General features: G+C 57.6%; 1 protein-coding gene across 5 annotated transcripts in view; it reads left to right on the forward strand.

Annotated features, from left to right (window-relative positions):
• Positions 1–3,124: 3,124 nt before the first annotated feature.
• Positions 3,125–21,900, forward strand: part of NOS1AP (nitric oxide synthase 1 adaptor protein) — a 43,370-nt gene continuing 24,594 nt past the window's right edge. For all 5 annotated transcript variants that reach the window (XM_030953640.1, XM_030953641.1, XM_030953642.1 and 2 more), the window contains exons 1-2: positions 3,125–3,279; positions 12,846–12,917. In XM_030953640.1, the coding sequence (XP_030809500.1) occupies positions 3,175–3,279; positions 12,846–12,917 (177 nt within the window). In that variant the 5' untranslated portion in view covers positions 3,125–3,174. The remainder of the gene's footprint in view (positions 3,280–12,845; positions 12,918–21,900) is intronic.

The following is a 21,900-nucleotide window of genomic DNA, read 5'->3' on the forward strand; positions in this document are numbered from 1 at the left end:
GCTGCTGCTGCTGCTGCTGGGGGCTCAGGGCTGGAGGCGGCCCCTCAGCGGGCACACAGCCACACGGGCTTTACCCTCTGATGGCATCTGAACATCCTCTCGACTTCACAGGATGCCAAAGCAGTCTGTGCATGGCAGCCGGGGCTGTTTCCCCGGGGCTCTGGTGCACAGCAAGGGGGAGCAGCCTACACACACGCCCACCCCGAAAGCTGAGGAGACCCTGAGGAAGGCGATCGCGGACGCTCCGTTCAGTTTGGGTTTTCCGCGCCGCATTTCTCGGCCTTCCCGGGAGATGGCAGGCTAGCCTTACAAATCCACATGCCGCAGATCCCGGGAGCGGCGGCCCCGGCCCCGGCCCCGGCCTCGGCCTCGGCCCCGGCCCCGAGCCGGCCCCGAGCCGGCCCCGGCCGCTGCCGCCGGCGCCGCGGGGCTGCTCGGAGGGGTCCCGGGCGAGCCGTGGCTCAGGAGGGCAGAGCTGTGTCCCCTGCCACCCGAACCCCGGCCCTGGTGGGGTCCCCTCGGGCTCGGGGGACAGCTCAGCCTCCGACCGGCCAGCACAGACGGGCGAACTCCGGTCCCGCCACCACGGGGATGTGGCAACGAGCAAACCGGTTACACAACTTTGACGGGTTATTCCAGGGCTCCTAATTATTGATTTTGAATGGGAGGAGACAGGTTCTGGACTTGTGGCCAAACACCGGTGTGAGAGGTAATCTCCTTCCCGGCCTGCCCGGACCTCCGGTACCTCGTGGTGCCGGGGAGCTCAGCTCGCCCTGGCAGCCCGAAAGGCTCTCCCAGCAAGAGGGGTGGTTGGGCAGGGAGCTGCAAGGGCAGGGAGGCGTCAGGTCACTGATGGCAGGGGGAAAGAAAAACGAGAGCGACCCCGCTGATTTTTGTAACACAGCGAGCAGGTGGAACCACTGAAGCGCCGCAGGTGCCCTAAGCTGCCTGTGGGAATGGCGGGAGCGCTGCCTGAGGCACCGAGTGTCCCTGGTCACACCGGGCCATCGGGCTTTGGGACAAACCGGTCACAGCACAGCTGCTGTCCCCCACACGCTGCTGTTTCCCGTGCCCGTGGTGCAAAACACCCACGAGTAACTGCAGAGGGAGGCTTGTCCCTGGGTCCAACCCCGATATTTAAAGAGCTGGCTCCAGGCACTGCAGCGGGCAGTGAGAACAGCCACCACACTGCAGGAGAAGCCAGAAGAGCAGGCTGTGGACTGCCCAGGGCATGTGTCAGGAACTCCAGTGCTGCCAGGCAAACCCACTGGGACTGCCTGGAAGGAGCTGGTTTGTTCCTCAGGCTCTGGAGGCTTCCCATCAATACCCATGGCCTGCACCTGGAGGAACAGCTCCCCGAGGGCACCATTCACTGGAGAGATGCTTTGCAAGCCCTCCCACACGGAATTCAGTTCTTCCCCAAATCCACGGGGCTTTGCATGCTGTGGAAATTCTACAGTCTGCAAGAATGTGTGTCTGTAATCAAATTTAGCACAGGAACAGGGCTCCAGAGAGGTGGTGAGATCTCTGTCCCTGGGGATGCTTGCAATATGCCTAGACACAGCCCTGAGCTGCTGCTCTAGTCTCGAAGCTGAAACTTACCCTGCTTGGAGCATTGGATGAGAGGCTCTCAGGGGATTTATGTGGTGTCTGTATCATTCCCAGCACCTGGGACTTGCATGCTGTCGGCCAAACCTTTGCTAAAAGAAGCCTTCAGCAGAGCCATGGAGCAGATCCAGGCTCAAGAACGTTCTACCACCAGCTTCTGCCTGTCCCAGGCTGAAGTGAGTCCAGGCAGGTGCTCAGTTCTCTGCACCGTTTTCCCATGGATTCCTGCAGATGCAGTCAAAACTGCAACACACAGCACTGATCCCCTGCCCTCCCCCAAAACCAGGAGTAAAAGGTTTCAAGAGCCCAGGACTCGCTCGTGTCTTGCTTTCAGTGGGAAATCATCCCTTGATTCACTTGTCCAAGCGCTGGCAGCTCTGTGAAATCCCACCCCGGGCCTGGCACGGGGAAACTGGCAGCACAGCAGCTGTCACATACACCTCTCATGGCACGACGGAGCACTGGGATTCCTCATATAACTGTCTGTGTCCAGACTGTCAGCCAAGCCCCTGGGGGTGGTGGGGAGCCCACTCAGTTTTGAGTGGAACAATACATTTTTCAGATGTGGCTGAAGTGCTGTGGCTGGCACTGAGCTGTCTTATAAACTCAAGTTTCACCACATTGATTGAGGCTGAAAAATCAATGGCCCTGCACTGTTCTGCCCGGGGAAGGATCAACAGTCCGTGCTGCTTTTTGCACTGCAGTCATTTGGAACCCTGAGGGAAGTGGGCTCTGGCTGTAGGACATGCAAGCATGGCAGGGCAAGGACTTTGGGAATTGTGGTTCTCTTGTGGAGAGGAGTGCCTCTGAGGCCCGTGTTGGCTCTTCAGGCACACGTGGGGAGATGATCTCTGCAGCATCCACGGGTATCCAAACACAGAAGGATGGAGCCCTACCTTAGAGTGCACTATGTGTGTGGGGATAAGGGATGCAACAGCCTGGTCTTGAGGTCAGATCTATGTGAGTTGCTCCCCGAACAGCTGGAAAACAGCTCTGGGCTGCTTTCGGTGGGTGGGAAGCATATTCACAGCTTTCGGGACATTGGTAAGGGAGGGCCCAGTAGGGCCGGGGGTCTGGTCGCAAGCGCTGCTCTTTCTTTAAGCGCAAGACGGAGATTTTCCACTTCCAGCGTGCTTGGTTTCCACCGTGTCCGGCGCTGAGACAAAGATTTGCGTGCGGAGTTCCCCGGCGCGGCTCCCCAGCCCGGAGGAATGAGCGCCACGTGCGGCCCGGGGGGCGGCCGGCGCTGCCCGCCCTCCGAGCCGCTCCCGAGGCACCGTTTCCCATTATCCCTCCCTTGGTTTTCCATGCGTTTGAAGTTTGGCGGCGGGGCGCAAGCCCGGCCCCGCGCACCAGGTGTCAGCGGCGCCGGCCGGGGAGGGGCACGGAGGCCCCGCCGCCCGCTCCGCCGGTGCCGGTGCCGGTGCCGGTGCCGGGAGGGGGCGCAGCTCGCCCCCGCCCCGCTCGCTCCGCGCGGGCGCGTCCCCGCCCCGGGGCCGGGCGGGGCGGGCCGGCGGCGGCGGCAGGGCCGGGCGCGCTGCAGGGCTGCCCGGCCGCGGGGCCGCCATGCCCGCCAAGTCCAAGTACAACCTGGTGGACGACCGGCACGACCTGCGCATCCCCCTGCACAACGAGGACGCCTTCCAGCACGGCATCTGCTTCGAGGCCAAGGTGGGCGGCGGGCGCGGGGGAGCCGCGGGGGTCGCTGCCCGGCGCTGCGCCCCGGCGCTCCGGGATGCCCGGTTTTGCAGCTCTCTTTTGGCATAGCTGCGGGGGTTTTCTGCTTTTCCCGGAGCCCTTCCCCTTGGCGTTGCCTGGTCTCCCCTAAACTCAGCCGCGGAGTCGGGCGAGGCTTCCCGCCTGTACGGTAGGGATGCCCAGGCTGGTGGGACGGGTCAGGCTGGGGTGGGGTCACCCTCCTGCTTCACCCCGGTATCGCTCCCTGGCCCTCATCCCTCCAGGGCTCCGCGTGGTGTTGCTGGGGGACACTGGCCCCCAAAGCGGGTCCGTGTGCATCTTCCCCGGCAGGGAGGAGCGGAGGGCTCGGGCTGTGCCCTGCGGCTCCAGCGCTGCGGGCAGTGCGCTGGGATGGGCACGGCTGGTGGGGTCTGCACCGTGCCCTGGACCCTGGTGCTGCTCTGCTGTGAGCGGCCGGATGGACTGTGTGCCACTGGCGGTGCAGGCGGTCAGGGACACGCACCCGAAATAAACCCTTGCTATTCCTCTTTACACGTATAAACCGTCCTTGCTGGTGGATTTGGCACGGAGCGCTCTTGGCTTTTTATCTTTTCTTTTCCGTTGGGACTTTTCATTCTCTCGCTCCACGTCGGCTGTGGCTCCCCGCAGGCTGGCACTTGCCATCTCGCAGCGGGCTGGCAAAAGCCAAGCTACCGAGCAAGGCGCGCTGGCCAGCAGGAAACTGGGAAGGAGCTGGCCAGGAGATTTGGAAAGGGGAAACGTTAAATTCTGCCCCGTTTTTTGTTCTCTTGGGGAATTCGGTTATCATGCTGACGGAGGTACTCAAGTGAGGTTGACTTAGGGGAAAAGCCTGGCGTAAAACGAGCGGCAGGAAGGCAGGCGTCAGTCACACACTGTTGTCTTCGGGGAACATGTGCTGTCAGGGGAAGAAAATTTGGTATCTAATTGTGTGCGATGCCCTCGGGGCAAAGGCTGCGCTCGTAGGAAGGTGTCAAAGTGTTATTTTCCGCCTTTTCTCGGGACAGGAGGGTTCCTCTGCAGAGGCCATCACCTGCCCGATGGCAGGCACTGTGCTGCAGAGGGCAAAACAGTTGTTTATGGAGCAAACTTAAACCTGCCTTGCAAATATTTCCTGGGAAAGGCTATTCAAGCTCAACTTGGCAGCCTTTTGCTCCCGAGTGATTGGAGCCGATTGCTGTTTCTGTTTTACTGCCAGCACCTGCTCACCCCTCACCTGCGGGGAGGCTGCAAAGCATCTCCCCTTCTAAATGCTGTGTGCCTTTTCTGTGCCAGCTTCGGGGGACCCGGCTGGGAGGCTGGGCAGTGGGACAGAGCGTCAGCAGCCCCTGGGTGTGCTCATGGCTCATCTCTGCTCCACGCTGCTGGTCTGGCTGCATTGATGCGCTGCTGCATATTAGCCTTTGTTAGCTCCTCTTTCTCTTATTTGGTATCCGGTGGCACGTGCTAATGCCAAGCACAATCCTTACCAAACCCGGCTTCCCAGTTCCTGGGTTTCACCAGCAGCCCTTGATGCCAGATACAGAATGCAGATGGCTGAGGCAATTACTCTATCCTTTTATTAGATTGCTCAAGATTAATTAAATGCTTACATTCCTTTACTTCCTTTTATCCCCAAGAATCCCAAGCCCTTACACCCGCACAGCTCTCGTTGCAGCCAGGCACCCAGCACGAGTCACAGAAATGTGGAACTCTGATTTAGAGCAGAACTTTGGGGGAAGATTAAAGCAGAAAAGTGCTCGTCTGGGATGTCAGGACTCGAGTGACTGTCTCCTCAAATCCTCCTGGGGTAGCTGATAGTGCGGGCAGCGGGGATCCCGGTGTTCCAGCTCAGCACTGGAGCAGTGCTCTTTGCTCCAGCAGCCTGAGATTCCTGATGAGCTTGCTTGGGGCTCCCTGCAGGGGGGTAGTGTGGGCCTGAGGCAGCGTGCACTGATTTATTGCTTTAATTTTTAACTGTATTTTTACACTCGGACCTGCTGCTGTCTTTACGTGGCACATGTGGTGGATGCAGTGCATGTTTTGGTCCATCAGTAGCAGCTGGTATCAGTGCTGTTGTCCCCTTTGTCCCTCTCCTGAGGGAGTCTTGCCATCCGGGGTGACTGGGTGGCCACAGGCAGTCAGAATCTGAACCTTTGTCGAGCAGAGGGTGATGGATGTGATGTGAGGCGAGCGGTGCTGTCACTTGGGCTGCGATGCCATCGGGAGGCTTGTGCCTCTTGTCCCCACTGGAGCCACTTGCAGCCATATGTGCTGGCACAGGGTCACCGAGTCAGAGCAAAGTGTCCCTAAGGATTATGTTAATCCATTTTCTGGAGATAAATCCAAGAGATGGAAAATCCCACTCCATCTTTTTAGGAACAGTTATGCATTTCACACTTTTGGATCTGTTTTCATTGGCCACTTCTCTTGGCACCAAACCCGGCTGTATCCCTGAGATGCCTTGGTCAGGCTGCAGAGAATCAGAGGAGCTGGCTCCAAGGGGAGGCAGGGTGTTTGTTTTCTTCTGTGTCTTGCAGTCTGAATTGTTGATTAAAATCAAAAGCCTGGCCTCTTGGGTTGGCTGAAACATTTGGATGAAAGAACTGGGAGCTGCAGCATGGTGCAAGGGGAATGGACAGAAATTCCCACTTGTGCAGTGGTTTTCTGGTTAAATAAACAGAGATGTAGAGAGGAAAGACACCTCCTGTTCTCCTCCACCTCCATGAGAAGGAGGGGAGTGTGAGCTTACTCCTTATCTTCCCAAAGCCCTGGTGCTGCAGGACAAAACCCAAGGGCCGCCTTGTGCAACACCAGCAATTCTGTGTGTTCAGAAATCGTGACTCAGGCTACCCCAAGGGCACCAGAGAGAGCAGCAGGCAGAGGGAATGGAGTGGGGCAGTGGAGCCTGGCACTGGACTCCAGACCCTGGTCTCTTGGAGTGCTGGGCACTGCTGGCCTTGCTCAGGGAAGTTGTTACTGTCCCTCTCCTGGGAGCTGCTGCTGGGCTGGGGTTTCCCTCCTGCCCCAGAGGTCTTGTGGCCCAGAGCCAGGTCCCACCGACCAAATGTCCATTATTTGGAAACAGCTGTTACTCCCTCAGTCCCATGAATCCCTTTGCAGTGCCTTGATGTGCGTGGTTTCCAAAGAAGGGGCAGGTGGCTGTGAGGACCCTCTCTGCTGCTCCCCGTGTGCAGGCGGTGGGGAGCAGTGCCTGCCCAAACACATCTCAGTCCTTGGTGGACCCAGTGCCTGTGGTCTGGGGCTGCCTGGACATCCCACGTGCTGAAACCTGCTGTTCCTGATACCAGACCTGCTTGCAGGTAAAGGTGGGACTGGAGGTTCGGGAGGGTTGCTGTTCTGTGCAGCAGGTGGAGTTTTGGTGTTTGGCTGGTGGGGTGGATTTTTTTCCCTTAAGTGGTCTTGGCAACCAGGCACTTTCTCTCATTTTTGTCAGTGCTTTTCTCTGCTTCCATGCGTGGGAAACTGAAGTTGAACTGAGCATCTGCTGCTGTCTATGTTTGGAGATGGGACATGGAGGAGACTTTAGTCTGATCCATGATGTCCCTTCCTCTGAACCTCTCCAGCCCACCTGCCTGCCACCTTCCAGGGGCTGCGAGCACCGGCAGGCACTGCCAGTGGCTCCAAAGCAAAATCCTGTATCAGGAAAGCTGTTATAGCCTCAGGTGAGCACTAAGCAGGGAGGACATGTGTGTTTCCACTCGTGTCTATATTTTTATGTACGTTGGGGCTGCAAATAACAGCATTGGAAGTGAACTGAACTGCAGGCGGCCCTGATCGAGGTGTTCACTTCCCCTCCACTGCTTCAGGCTCCCTTCCCAGCAAGGGTCCCTTTCCTGGAGGGCTGGGAAGCAGGAGACAGGTTGTGTGATGCTCTGCACCAGTCTGGCTGGCTGGGAGAGAGCTGGCAGCTCTCTTTGGGAGCTGTTTGTACTGGCAGCTCTGTGTGCTCTTCGGGGCTGCTCAGCCCAGAGCAAAGCTGCAGCGAGCCTGAGCCCGGGATTGCTCGCCCCAGGCTATAAATAACCTTCCCAATTCTGCAAAGGTTCTCGTCTGAAACAGTGGCATATTTCTGCCATACTTGTGAAGTCGGTTCCTGGGCTGCTTAGTGGAGCTCTTAGCAAAGAAAACTCTGCCTGGCTCTGGCAAAGCCGTGTGTGCCCAGGCTGTGGGGCCGGGCACGTGGGCTCTGCAGATGCCCAGAGGTGCCGTGGGAGCAGCAGGGGTGGGATGCTGCCAGCCCAGCGTTCTGCAGCGCTCTGGGCTTGCACAGCCCTGCTGTGGCTGGGTGGAGGAGCAGGAAGCTCGGGCCCAGTGTGGGGGCAGCCTGCCTGGGGGGATGGAAACACAGCAAATGGACAGTCCTGCTTCCCTGCCTGGAAAAACCTCATCCCTCAGCACCTGCTGGGCCCTGCTGCACCGTCACCTGCAGCACAGGTGTCTCCCCTGTTCAGGTGAGCCCTGTTTTGGCTGCTGGGAGGGGGGCGTGGCTGTGGTGAGTGTCCTGGGGCCCCCACAGCTTGGTGTCTCTGGCACTTGAGCCCCAGGGCAGCTCCTGAGCTGGGCAAGTGCTGCTGGGACCAGCAGGCTCATGGGCACAAAACTGAGTGAAATCTGCCTAAAACCGCCCAAAACTGAATGAAAACAACCCAAAATGGAGTGAGAATGACCCAAAATTGAGTGAAACCCACCCCAGACTGAGTGAAGCTGACATAAAACCAAGTGAAATCCACCCTAAACTGACTGAAACCCACCCAAAATGGAGTGAGACCACGCAAAACTGACTGTCCTTAAGGGCTCTGCCTGCCTGCTGTGAGGTGCCTGCTGTGTCCATGCCCGGTGTCCGGCTGCGTGGCTCTGGATGGCTCTGACACACGGCCTCAGGCTGCCGAGGCTGGATCTGTTGTCCTTGGGGTGCAGAGCTCTGCTCAGGGAGGAACTGGGCAAGGCTGAGGTGCCCAGCTTGGCAGAGCACGCATCTGCTGGAATAGAAGCCAGGGCCTTTTTCCATTAAAGTCGGCTGGCATTGTGAATTTTCCATCCCTTTTGGCCTCTGGGCCTGCATCACTGCAGTGTGAGTAAACTTCCCCCTCTGCGCCCAGCAAGGCAGGCTGTTCCTGAGGGGCAGGGCAGAGCGTGCCAGCCCAGAGCCTTGGCTCCCTGGGCAACTGGAGAGCAGGAGCAGTGCAACAGCCAAAGTCCTGGGAATGGGCTTCTCCCTGCTTTCCCTGACAGCACAGCCTGGGGGGAAGCCCTTATCAGACAGACTGCAGGCAGACTGGGTGTTCCCCAGTGCTGGAGAAATAAGGAGGTTTCAGACTGGTGCCTGAGCACTTTGTCCCTCACTTCGTGGCACATGTGGCAGGGTCAATGTCCCAGGACCTGCTGCAGCCTCACAGCACCCTGGACTCTGCAGAAACCTGGGGACCCTTGTGCCCCGCATCTGGCGCCTCCCATCTGGCTGCTGGTACCTCTGGTAACCCCTCCTGGCCCTGAGGGTGGCCTGGGGCTGGTGCCAGTGTGTTCCCCCCACTGCCTGCCTGCAGCTCCTCATCTGTGGGGTCTGTGGCTCGGGGTGGCTCTGGGAGCTGGGAACCGGCAGGCAGCCAGGGCAGGCTCCCCGTGCGCCGGGGATGATTCAGCCCTGACCTTTGCACGCAGTGCTGGGCTGGGAGCAGCAGGAAGGAGGCATCTCCTCCCCAGGAAGGCTTTGGCTGCCCACCTCTGCCTCCGCCGATCCCATCAACACCCCTTCCAAGGTGTCTCCCGGCAGTGATGCGATTGGCCTTCGGTTTTCCGAAAATATCTGCCACCTGCTGTCTCAGAAAAAGCAACTTCTCAAGAAAATTCGTTTGTGACAGAGCAGAAAACGAGCAGTATTCAACAGCCTCGAGGAAAAACGAGAAACTGAGTGACTTGTGCAAACAGTGCTTTGGCAAAGTGCTCCCCTTTGTTTTCTGTTTAAAAAACAAATTTATTTTTTTCCCTGGCATTTCCCAGAACTGGGCAGATCTTCTGTAGGCCGTGGGCAGAGGGTGCAGCGGTGTAGGCTGCGTGCAGGGGCCCCTGCCCACTGAGAGCCTGTTGGCATGGGGAGGGACAGCAGGCAGAGTCCCTGTGGCTGCTGAGAGGCCTGATGGGTGCTGCCGCCTCCCACAGCACGGGGAGGGATGCCCTTCCTGGGGCCCTGGAAGGATGGATGGAAGGCTGGATCCCAGCACAGGCATGAGGAGCAGTGGGGCATATGAAGGACCAAAAGCACCCTACAAAAGAGGTGCTTCGTGCTGCCCTCACAGCCTTGAGCAGCGCTGGCCTTGGCAGTGTGAGGGCTGGGCCTGCCTTTGTGGGGCTGCCAGGGCAGCACCCGGGACCCCCCTGGCTGCCTGTTCACCCAGCGGGTGGCCTTTCTTCCCCTGATGGGGCTGGGGAGGAGGAGGCTGCCCAGGACAGCCTGAGGGGATTTGTGACCCCCTGATCCCACTTGGCCCTTGGGTGTGGGTGGGGGACTCAGTTCTGTCCCTCCATCCCTTGGCAGGGTGGTGGGCTGTGGATCTGGAGGGGGTTATTTGGAAAAGCCACATCCTTTATGTACACGTTCTCCCCCTTGGCTGGCAGGGCTTGGGGAGGGTGAGTTCTTTCATGGGTTTATTTTCTTTGTCAGCTCTTTTGCACAGCTTTATTTTCATGCCTTTTGTCTCGGGCACCTTCCTTTCTCCTTCCTGCCTCCCTTTGCCGTGGGGTCAGCTGGCTGGCATGGATGCTGGCCTGACAGTGGCCCTGCAGGGCTGGGACCACTCTGTGTGCCTGGCACCTCGCTGGGGGCACGTGTGTAAAAGGAGGGCAGAAATCTGTGCAGTGCCCATGCTTGGGGGTCTCTGAGCTCCTGCCCTGGCAGAGAGGGAGCTCAGTCTCAGGGGTGGGGTGAGTGCTCAGTATTGCAAAGTTCTGGCTGCCTTGCTTATCCTTGTCTGTGCCTCACCTGCTTGTTCCCACACCTATTCCCATAATTAAAATTGGTGCTGTGAGTAGGAGGGCTGGAGGAGAGTGGAGCAGGAGCAGCCCTCATTGCCTGCAAATCACTGCTGAATATGGGTGGTTTCTCCGACCATTCCCCAGCTCACCTGGGAAGTTGTGCAGCTGAAAGACCAACCCCCAAATCCACATTTTGGGGGGATATTCACCACATTGTGAAGGGTTACTCTTCTGCAGCACACTTGTCACATGTGATTTCTGCCCTGAAGGCAAAAATAATCTGGAGAGACTTTGTCCATCTGCTGAGTTGTGTGAAATGTGTAAAAAATACCTGCCTAGAGAGTGGAGGGAGAGGGGGGTGTTTTTGGAGCTGGGAGCATGGTCCTTGTGAGCAGTGAGCCCACCGTGGGGTGGATGTGCCTGGGCTCTGTGGGGTACAGCAGGATACAGCTCTGGACACCAGGCTGGGGAGCAAAGGTGAGTCCTGCAGCCTTTGTGACCCGTGGCCCTCTGGCTGCATGTGGACATGGGCTGGAGCACAGAAAGGACAGCATCAAGACAGCCCTGCTGCTGATGCTGTTTCTCAGGAGGCCAATCCAGAGAGGTGGTGCCTGGTTGTGCTTGCAGGGCACCCCAGCCCTGCTGGGCTCACACACTCCGTTGTGGCCATGGGGTTGTGGTGAGCAGCCAGGGAGCTTGGCATGGCTGGAATTCCTGAATTCCTGTGGCCATGGGAGCCAGCTCTCCTGCCCAGCTGGCACTGCCTGCCCTGGCCTTGGCCGTGGCTGTGTTCTGCCCCTGCCTGGGCAAGGAGAGCACAGGGGAAGGAGAGGGATTTCCAGGCGGTGACCTCATGCAGCTGGGAATAGCTGGAGGAAGACAGGCTTCCTCTGGGTGCAAAAGTCTGTCCTTCTCATATAGGATGAGAATCCTGCTTCCCCAGGTGGTCGCTGGCAGAAAAGTGATGTGGGAAGGCTGGGTGAGGAAGTGCAATAGGGATGTTTGCCTGGCAGAGCAGGATGGGGCAGGGCTTCTTCCTTAGGTCCTGCCTGGTGACTGCAGGTTCAGGGCTCCAGCTGCCTCTGCCCTCCTCCTCAGCTCCTGCTTTTTCCTGATGGTTTCCAGGCCTCACCTCAGACAAGGGGATGTACTGATGTCTGAGATGCCTCTGTCAGATGAGCTGCCCCTTTGAAGGGGTGGCAGACTCCGTGCAGGGGTTGTGACAGGGAACTGCTGGGAGCTGTGTGCTCTCAGCAGGGCCCTGAGGGGCTGGGTGCCCAGGGCTGCAATTCCCGGTTATGTAAGGCTGCCCTGCACCACACAGCCTGCTCGGCACGTGATGGACACGCCAGCTGTTTGGGGTTATTTTTATATCCTGTCTCTGCACATCTCCTCTCAGCACTGACTGCCCCGTGCTGGTCACTGGGCACTGCCTCTGTGTCCCCCCAGGCAGGGGCTGCGTGCTGGGGATGGCCTGGCTGAGCTGCCAGCTTGGGTCTTTGCAAGGAGGGCTCTCAGGAACACGGGGCACCCTGAGCTGCTGTCCCACAGGGCCCTCTGGGGCGGCTCACACACAAAGCCCAGCTTTGGTCATGCATGCCCTGCACCGTGCCACCCCTCCTTGGAGGTGGCAGTCCCAGTGCAGGGGAGCTGGGAGAGAAATAATCCCTCTGAGCAGCCTCTGCCCGAGCACTTGTTCAGGCCCTGAGGCACCCATGTCGGTGCTGCTGCTGGGAACCAGCCACCTGGGCTTCCATGGTGCCAGCAGAGGTTGTGGCCGCGCTCCCAGGAGCAGGAGCCCTGCTGGGTTTGGTGCCCGTGCTGCGCTGCCGAGGTTACGTCAGCCCTTGTGTGGAGATGAAGCGTGGGAGCACAGAGGGCCAGAAAATGGGCTCAAAACGCTTTTCTTCTAACTACACGTTTTTAGCGCTCAGCATTGACTCTTCATCGCTTGTCTGTTTTCTGATCCTTCTTCAGAATCTGCCCTCTTCCATTTTATTTTTTAAAAGGTTTTTGTTCCGCGTCTCTCCGTGCTGGGTCGCAGTGGCGCTGCCTTTGGTCCCCTTTGAATAGCAAAGCGGCTCCTTTATTCTGGAGGCTTGGCCTGGAGGCTCAGCATTCCTGCAAAAGCAGCCAGGGCTTTGGCAGGGCTGCAATTAAATAATGGAGGGCCTGTCACAGGACAGGTCGGGCCGGCTATTTTAGGGATATTCCAATATCCAGGTCTGTAATAGATGACTCATGGCAACCGGGGGGATACTTGCGTATACCTGTGTGCTTTGATCATGGCCTAGATGAGTGAGTCCTGCTGGCCTGACGGCTGAAGTGATTTTATTGCTAGAAGAAGGGTTTTTGACTGCTTGCAGTGGCGTGGTGAGGGAACAGCTTCATGGCTGGAGGCATGCAGGCATTCAGGTGCAGCAGGCAAAATGCTGCTCATTCCCCAGAGGTGACCCTGGGTTCCCTCTGTGGATACCACTGGGGCCCTGGTAGCCCATGGGGTTTCCAGGGCTGTAGGAGCTGGACTAATCTCCTTTCTTTCCTTGCAGTACATCGGGAGCCTGGATGTGCCGCGGCCCAACAGCCGCGTGGAGATCGTGACGGCCATGCGGCGCATCAGGGTGAGTGTGCCCAGGCTGCTCCTTCCCCTTCCCATCCCAGGCCTGGCCTTCTCCTCCAGCTGCACCTGCAGCTTTGTCCTGCATCAGTCCTGTCCTGCAGTGTATTGATAACGCTGTGTTTCACTGTCCCTCTCCCCGTGGCACTGGGCCTGGCGCCGGCAGGCTGAGTGTGGCGCAGAGCGCTGTTTGCAGCACGGCTGTCCCAGGCACCCAGCCACCCCCGTGCTGGGGCTCTGTGTGTGCTCACAGTGCTGCATCCTGGGCTGCATCCTGGGCTGCGGGGCAGGGAGGGGCTGGAAGGTGCATGTGGGATGTGGCACCCGATGGGAACTGTAGTGTACCCGTGGCTGGGAGCATTTCCTCATTTGTCAGTCCCAATAACAAAGTAACAATAAGCTACTTGTGCAAGAGGTTCCTTAGGGTTTTACTGCTTGTGTAAGAGTTTCAGCAGCATGAAAATTCAGGTGCTGCCTGGATATGCCAGCAGGTCAGTGCTAAGTGGCAGTGTGCAGGGTGAGGTGCAGAGTAGCAAGCTCTGGGGCTGGCCAGCAGTGAGATTGTTTTAGGGTGAGTAGCTCAGGGGGTATGATCTGGTAATGAAATCATCTGCCTTCCCAAAGCACTTGCAGCCAGGATATGGGACACCCTTGCTGTATAATGCTTGGCCCATAACCAAGAGAGGAGCTTTTCCTCTGCTCCCCAGCCTCTGGGCAGCACAAGTGTTCCCAGGGGGCTGGGAGGGGGGCAAACCATGAACCCCAGGACTCGCTGCCCCCAGGCTGATAAAAGCAGGAGCTTGACTGCTCTTCAGCAGGGGACAGCCCCTGGGGCCGAGCTGGCCCTGGGTGTGCTGGCTGCAGGCACAGGCGGTTTGGTTTGGTTTGGTCTGTCCTTGGGCCAGACCTTGCCCTGTCCTCCAGAGATGGCTCTCTCCTGGGAATAACACCCTGAACTGGAAGGGCCTGAAGGCACTTGCAGGGACGTTGGGTAAGGGATGAGCTGTCTTTCTGCTGGTCTCATGGGATCCCATAAGCACCAAAGCTGCACCAGAGCTCTGCTCCTCTCAGCCCTTCACGCAGACTCTTGCTGTAATCTCAGTTTCTCTTTCACCAGAGGAGGAGAGGAGGATCATATCCCCAGATAAGGAGTATCGTGTTCAAAGGACAGACATTTCGAGGCTCTTCTGTTTCAAACGTTCAGGGTGTAGATAGTTTGTGGGCTTTCTCAACAGCTTTCCTACCTGTTCTCCTGTCCTCTCTATGAGGATTAATGTTGTGACTGGGGCATGACATGGGAAGGCCTTTATGGCATTAGGTTTGCTCACCTTGTGTCCAGACAGTTTGGGACAGAACAACTGGTATGTCATCAGGAGCTCTCATAAACAGCAGTTTCCTTCATTGCCTTTCAAGATAAGACTTTTGAACAAATGCACTTCCAGCCCCAAAATCACAGAACTCCACCTCAATGTGGAAGGACTGGCACAACTTTGAGGGTTTAAGTAAACCCTCAAAGGGGGGGAAAAATAAGAGCCCCAGAACATCCTTGTTGACCAGTATGAATAAACTCAAGCACAGTCTAGAAAATTCATAGGTACAGCTCTGAGTAGCAGTGAAAGGACACAGAATAGGGTAAAATAATGGTTTCTCATGGTGAATGATGTGTTTGAGGCATGTGCTCAGGCTTTCTTCACCCCGTGTAAGACAGGAGAGGTGCAAATCATGAAAGGCCATGGCTTGGGAGATCAGATCTGCCAGAGAGACTTTGAATGTCTGTTTATTTGTCAGGGGGTGCTATTTGTGAGGGGGATGCCAGGATGGTTGGATGGATGGCTGTCTACATACAAAGCCCTCCCCTGGTGTGCTGTGCTTTGCCCTGGATGTGCCTGGCAGCAGGAGGGACCACAGCATTGCTGAGGACATTCCTGGCTGGGCTGGGTGCTGGGGGCTCCTTTCAGCCTGGCTGGAGCTGCAGTGATGCATGTCCTCCTTACAGAGCACAGCCACCCTTCTGCTTTAGGGCATAAAATAATCCCAGAATACTGGCATGGAAAAACCAGAAGAGAAAAAAGCTTATTTGGGCACAGAAAGCAACAGTGAGGGATCATCAAGTGCAAGCAGCAGCAGTTTTGTGTGTAGGGTGTGAAGCAGCTGCTGACCCTGAGGCTTGTGTGGTTTTTAATGCAGTCCCTGGTTTAGGGGCAAGGTGCTCTGTCTCAGTTTGTTCCAAGTTAGTTGCTGCTGCTGAAGGTGGGGGACCCTCACCATCCCCTCTGCTGCCTCAACTCCCCTTTCTCAGTGCTACCTTTGCCATAGCTGCTCTCTGGGCTTTGCCTCTATTTACTAAGTGATTTAAAAAATGACCCTGCAAAGAAGTGAGGGTGCTGCCTGCCCGAGAGTGGGGAGAATGCCCTGGAAGCTCCCTGTGGCTGCCTGTGCTGGGCTGGGAGCAGGAGGGGCTGGGACAGCAGCAGCATCAGCCCCTGTAGCACTGCCTCCCTTCTACTCCCCCGCACTCACTGGGGCCTGGGAGTGCTGCTTCCTGTTTGGATGGAGAGCTGACCCTCTGGGGCACACAGGAGGACAGAGCATAGCTGACATTGCTGGCATGCCTGCCCCCGGCAGGCCCCCTCTGCAGAGCAGAGCCTTGGCTGGGGCAGGACAGCTCCACCTGAGCAAGAGGGGAGGTTAAGCCCAAGGCTGGTCCCTCTTGTGGGCCAGGGGTGAGAGGAGCTTTAAACAGGGGGTTGGTGTTGCAGGCCATCCCCACGCATGCCATCGCCTTCTCCCCACTGCTGAAGGGCTGGTGATGCCATGGCCATCCTCATGGTCCTGGCCAGAGGGAGTTTGTGTCCAGAAGCAGGAGAATGTGGAGAATTGCCGGGATTCTCACAGCTCAGGATGAGGAGGGAAGGGCAGGTGCTCAGCTGAGTGTCTGCTTTTCCTTCCTGCATGGGCTGGGCTTGCTGGGCACGCAGGCCCCTCTGCACTGCACCTTGGTGAAAATCCCTGGCCCTGAAATGACTCGGTGGAATGGGACATTAGCCATGCTAAAGATGCACTTGGAGAGCAATTTTGTGAGCATCTGCTGCAGCTTTCCTCCAAACCCTCCATGTCTCCTGCAGATCACTGATGACCACATACATTAGAAATGCAGTAGACCAGGGCTTGTTTCCTGGGCAAGCAGAGGGGCTTCTCTTAGTACAGCTGGCTCCTGTCTGCTGCTCATCCCAAACAGGGTGACCCAGTCCACGTTGCTTCATGCCCTGAACTGCTGGATTTGGCTTCCCAAATGCTCCTTGGCTCCTCTGGGTGCGAGATACAAGGAGCTGATCTGTAAGTCCAGGAAGTCACCTGAGCATCCAAAAGCCCCAAACTGAGTGGTGTGTCTTCCCAACCATAAGGATTATGAGCTGCTGCAGATTTCAGTTGAAAGTGCCTGAGCAGGTGGCAAGATATCTTTTTCCTTCCCCTCCCTTCCCAGTGAGCTTATGGGCCCTCAGTGACAATGACAACTGTATATTTTTTGTGTTGTCATGATGTAAATTCGTGCAAGTGCTTTCCTCTCCATGCCCCTGGCATGTCTCCAGGGCAGCCAGTGCTACCTGGCTGGGGCTTGGTGCCATGGTTCTAGAGAATTTGGATTCAGCCCTTTTGGATTGCTGAGTGCAGCTTTGATCCAGGTTTTCTTTGAGCCAGGAAGGATGAAAGCCTGTATAGGCGCTTGGTAAAAGCTGTGGAAGTCTTCTGCAAGGCTGTTTCTGGGAAGTGTCCAGCTGAGTTTTGCAGGCTCAAAACAGGGAGGCATTCCAAGCACTTGAAAATCTTACTCCTCTACACCTCCTACTCTGCCAGGTACATCTGATTTTGTGGGACTTCTGCTTTGCATAGCTGAGCTCAATTTTAGCGAATTGGCAGAATTGCTGAGTTTCTACAAGCTTGTGTAAAGCAAGATTTCACATCCTCTGCAGGCCACAGGTGCAGTTGGATTGGTGTGAAAATTGATGTGTGTGGCCAGTTACTGGTGTAGAGCTCCTGGTGTAACTCTGAGCTCGTTTAATTAGAATCTTTCTCAGCTACCCCTGCTCCTGCCACGGTGAGTTTTTAAAAGCATGAGGCCATTTACAGTGATGCCTTCCTTTTTTCCTTCTTTTCTCTCGCCGTGCACAGGTGTGTCTTCTGTAAAATGAGCAGGATTTGGGAGCAGGCTGGCCCTGCATGCCTGGGGCAGCCCACCCCTGTCTGTCTGTGAGGACCAGCGCAGTGGGAAGTGGGCTGGCCAGGGGATGCTCAGGTTTTGGCCGCATGAAGAGCACAGCCTGCTTCGTGCCCAGTCATGGCACTTGGTGCAAGGTGAATTATTAACAAGCCAATGACTTGATGTGGTTGTCCAAGATGAACAAGATTATGTTGTATTAGATCTGGGAGGAACTGAAAGGATGTCTGTAATAATTTCAGTTGCTCCTTCAGTACTCTGACAGACACAATAAAGGGGTGAAGCCTTCTGGGCATGCTTGCATTTCTCCTGGCATCACCAGTGCCACTTAATGTCATAATGAAATAATGGCTAGTCTGGCACTGCTACCAGCATGGCATGAAATAGGCCAGGATCTCATCCTGTGGTTATTTAATCAATAAACTGGTATTTTAATCAATAAACTGGTTAAATTAGTACCCAGACTGATTGGAGCAGCCTTTTGTCCAGGACTGCTCGCGTTTCCAGGAGAGTTGGCCAAAGTGTGGTGACCCTCCCCTATTGCCTGTACCATGGCCAGGACGGGGTGAGGGCTTTGCAGTGGAGCAGAGAGTTGCAATGCACACACAGTAAAATGAGGAGCTCAGGGAGGTGAATGACTCTGTGTGGCAGAAGACAGGCATCTGGCCTGTTGAAGAGGTGACGTGTGGGCCATTAATGCTGGGAAGCAAGGGCTGAGCCCTGGGGGAAGGCAGTGAGGGATGGAGCTTGGGGCACTGCTTCAGGAAGGCGCTGAGAGGGGAGCCAGCCCTGCCTGTGCTGGCTGTGTCCTGAGCCTGCTGGCTCATGCAGCAGTGACTGGGCTCAGGCACACCTGTGACCCCTTGGTGCTGGGGACATGAGGAACAGGCACGCTCCTGGGCCCTGCTCCTGGCTGCATAAACGAGTCGTGATAAGCTCATTGCCTTTCAGCTTCCAGCCATGCCCTGTCCAAGAGTTCTGTGCCAAACCTGGGACAGCAGCGTGTCCCTCGTGGCCAGGCTCCAAAACAGGTGGGGTGGCCAGGCTGGGGCAGGAAAGAGCAGGGGGTTCCCAGCTGGATGGACAGCACGGTGGTGGAGCCAGTGAGGATGAGGGAAACCGTAAGCAGGTGGGGGAGCGTGGTTTGGGAGGGCTCCTGAGCCAGGAGTGCAGCTACGTGTGGCCTTCCTGCCCCTCCTGTGTCCCACAGGAGCTCAGCCCTTCTGCTCTGGGCGAGTGCCCTGCAGGCAGGACGGGGCTCTGGCAGAACAGGGCTCTGGCAGGGCAGGGCTCGGGCAGGGCAGGGCAGGGCTCGGGCAGGGCAGGGCTGTGGCAGGGCAGGGCTCGGGCAGGGCAGGGCTCAGGCAGGGCAGGGCTCGGGCAGGGCAGGGCTCGGGCAGGGCAGGGCTCAGGCAGGGCAGGGCTCGGGCAGGGCAGGGCTGTGGCAGGACAGGGCTCGGGCAGGGCAGGGCTCTGGCAGGGCAGGGCCGGGCAGGGCAGGGCTCGGGCAGGACAGGGCTCGGGCAGGGCAGGGCAGGGCTCTGGCAGGGCAGGGCTCAGGCAGGGCAGGGCTCGGGCAGGGCAGGGCAGGGCTCTGGCAGGGCAGGGCTCAGGCAGGGCAGGGCAGGGCTGGCAGGGCAGGGCAGGGCAGGGCTCGGGCAGGGCAGGGCAGGGCTCGGGCAGGGCAGGGCTCAGGCAGGGCAGGGCTCGGGCAGGGCAGGGCTCGGGCAGGGCAGGGCTCGGGCAGGGCAGGGCAGGGCTCTGGCAGGGCAGGGCAGGCGGGCAGGGCAGGGCTCGGGCAGGGCAGGGCAGGGCTCGGGCAGGGCAGGGCAGGGCTCTGGCAGGGCCAGGCAGGGCAGGGCTCGGGCAGGGCAGGGCAGGGCTCTGGCAGGGGCAGGGCAGGGCTCGGGCAGGACAGGGCCGGGCAGGGCTGTGGCAGGGCAGGGCTCTGGCAGGGCAGGGCTCTGGCAGGGCAGGGCTCTGGCGGGGCACTCGGCTGGCGCTGGGTGTGCCAGCACAGACAGCAGTGCTCCTGGTGGGTGATGCTGGCCTGGAGCCAGCCCAGTGCCTTGCAGAGGACGGGAAGCCAAATAGGCACCAGGCCCAGGGCCGGAGTGGAGCTGCTGGCAGAAAGCTGGGAGGCAGCAGTGCCTTCGGTCCTCTCCAGCCTGTCACACGTCCTTGCCCTCGCTGTGCCTGCGCTGGACTCTGCTCCTTCTCTGGGAGCCTGGCGTGTCTCCCTGTGATTCATCTCCCTCCCTGCCTGGGGCTTTCCCCACCTGCTCCCACCGGGTCACTTCATGCCTTGCCTTGCCTGGCCGCTGTCTGAGCCATCAGCAGATGTGTGCAGGGAGCTCAGGGCAGAGGTGGGCACTGGGGTCTGCCAGGCTCCCTGAACGTGCCGGGAGGGCAGAGCTTGGCTCTCACTCCTTCCCAGCCAGGCAATGCTCTGCTGGCTCCCACCCCTCTCTAAGTTCATGGCCAGCATGGAAAGCCATTACACCAGTGTCCCTCTGTGTGTCCTTGTGCTTCCTCCTCTTCCTCCTGCTTCCCACTCATTCTTCCCCAGAAATGGTCCTTCAAGCATCTTTGAAGGACTGCACTGGTGCGTTGCACTGGCTGTGGGGCACAGCATGCTGCCTTTCCTGGCTCCCTCCTGTGCTGCACAGACGGTTCTGGCAGGGCAGCAGGCTGAGCCCAGTGCCAGGGCTCAGCTGCGTGAGAAGCAGGGGAATGTGGAGCTGCAAACCCTGCTCCTGGAGCCCAGGCACACGAGGAGTCTGTGGGACTGCAGATGCCACGGGAGATGCCCGTGGGGCTCTCCTGCTCTGGCTTTTCCTCTTGCTTAGAAAGAAAGGATTTGTTGCACACTCTGCTTCCCAGGCATGAATGGATCCAGCCTGGCTGTCAAGGAGAGGAGGTCTGCAGCTTGTTCTGGGAGATTTGGGTCATGTTAGCACTGGTGATTGCTGTTTGTGAGGGTTCAAAGAGTTCCTACAGAAGCCATCATCCTCTGACAGCCTTCTGCAAGGTGACAGAGCTTCCTTTGAGGGCCTGAGCCTCAGGCTTGCACAAACCTCTGCTGAAGGTGTAACAGTGTCACCAGCTGTCACACACCCAGCTCAGTGTGTGTGACAGCTCCCACCAGTGTCACCAAGAGAGGACAGTCTCTGCTGCTGCTGCAAGATTGCTGGTGAAGATAACCATCTGCACTTCCCTTTGCATTTTGGAGTAAATTTCTAACTGTGCCTAGGAATAAGCTCCTGGCTACCTGAGAGGTTGTTGATAAGAAAAAATAGGTTTGAGAGAGGTGTGCCGAGGTTTGGCTGATTTCAGGCTCTGTGACTAGCATCTCTCAGCCACGCCTGGGCAGTGCACTGAAGAACTGGATCTTCTTCCTGAGTTTGTGCCTCCTCTCACCCTTGGCATTGCTTTTATTTGGAGGTTTTTCCCTTCTTATTTACTACAACATGGAATTTTCTTGTGGTTTTTAACAAATCAGTGCTTTCATCAATTTTCTGCCATCATGGCAACATTTTACTCTTGGGATGGAGTGGGACCAAATGCTCCCTGGTGCTGAGTGCTGATGCTGCATGGGCCTGAGCAGGAGAGATGCGGGCAACCGCATCTTCCAGCTGGGCTCTGTGTCCAGAGACAATACCTCACTCTTGCTCCGTGGTTAAAGGGAGAAATAACCTCCAAAAAGGAGACCAAAGAGTTACTAAAGCTCACAAGCAGGGGAGGAGCGATATTTGGTATCCATTTTATGGGCGAGAACCTAAGGCACAGGGAGGCTGTGACTTGTCAGAGTGCTTCTGAGGCACACATCCCTGTGCAGGGAACTGGGCTGAATTAAAGTCAAACCAAACTGAAGTCAGCTTTGAATGCCACTCTTGTGTATGATCCTTTCTGCTCTTGTGCTTCCCTGCTGGTCCTCAAAGGCCAAGGACCCTTTAATTTAATCTGTTGTGGTGTTCTCTGCTGCCTCACCTCAGAAGAGAGACAAAAGCCTGGGGCTGCAGCCTTCCACAAGAATGCCACGTGCCCCAGTTTCTTCCCTGCTAAAATTAATTCTTGGTGGTTTTGGCTCGGTGCAGCAGGAAGATGTTCCAAGGGATGCTGTGCCCTGAGGAGGCGCAGAGTCAGAGCCTGCCCTGCCTCCTGCAGCAGGGTGAGGGGGTTTGGGGTGTCACTGCAGCAGGGTGAGGGGATTTGGGTGTCACTGCAGTCAGGTGTTTACTGCAGCAGGGTGACAGGGTTTGGGGTGTCCGGATTTGGGGTGTCACTGCAGTCAGGTGACAGGGTTTGGGGTGTCACTGCAGCAGGGTGACAGGGTTTGGGGTGTCACTGCAGCAGGGTAAGGGGATTTGGGGTGTCACTGCAGTCAGGTGACAGGGTTTGGGGTGTCACTGCAGCAGGGTGAGAGGGTTTGGGGTGTCACTGCAGTCAGGTGACAGGGTTTGGGGTGTCACTGCAGTCAGGTGACAGGGTTTGGGGTGTCACTGCAGCAGGGTGACAGGGTTTGGGGTGTCACAGATGTTCCTGCCCTGTGCAGGGGCAGAGGAAAGCAGCACAGCTGGTTAAGAAGAGAGGTTGCAACATCTATTGTGTGAGCTGGTCTGTGGAATGGGAGTTGAATTAGGGAGTGGGAGGAAAGGATGTATCTATTGTAGAGCAGCAGGAGGAGCAAGCACTGCCCAGAACAAGGGAAAGGAGCCCAGCACTCTTCCCATCCCAGCAGAGGAGGCTGGAGCCCTCAGAGCGTGCTGGA

Source organism: Camarhynchus parvulus, chromosome 8 (assembly GCF_901933205.1).
Source record: "Camarhynchus parvulus chromosome 8, STF_HiC, whole genome shotgun sequence".
Classification (NCBI taxonomy): Eukaryota; Metazoa; Chordata; class Aves; order Passeriformes; family Thraupidae; genus Camarhynchus; species Camarhynchus parvulus.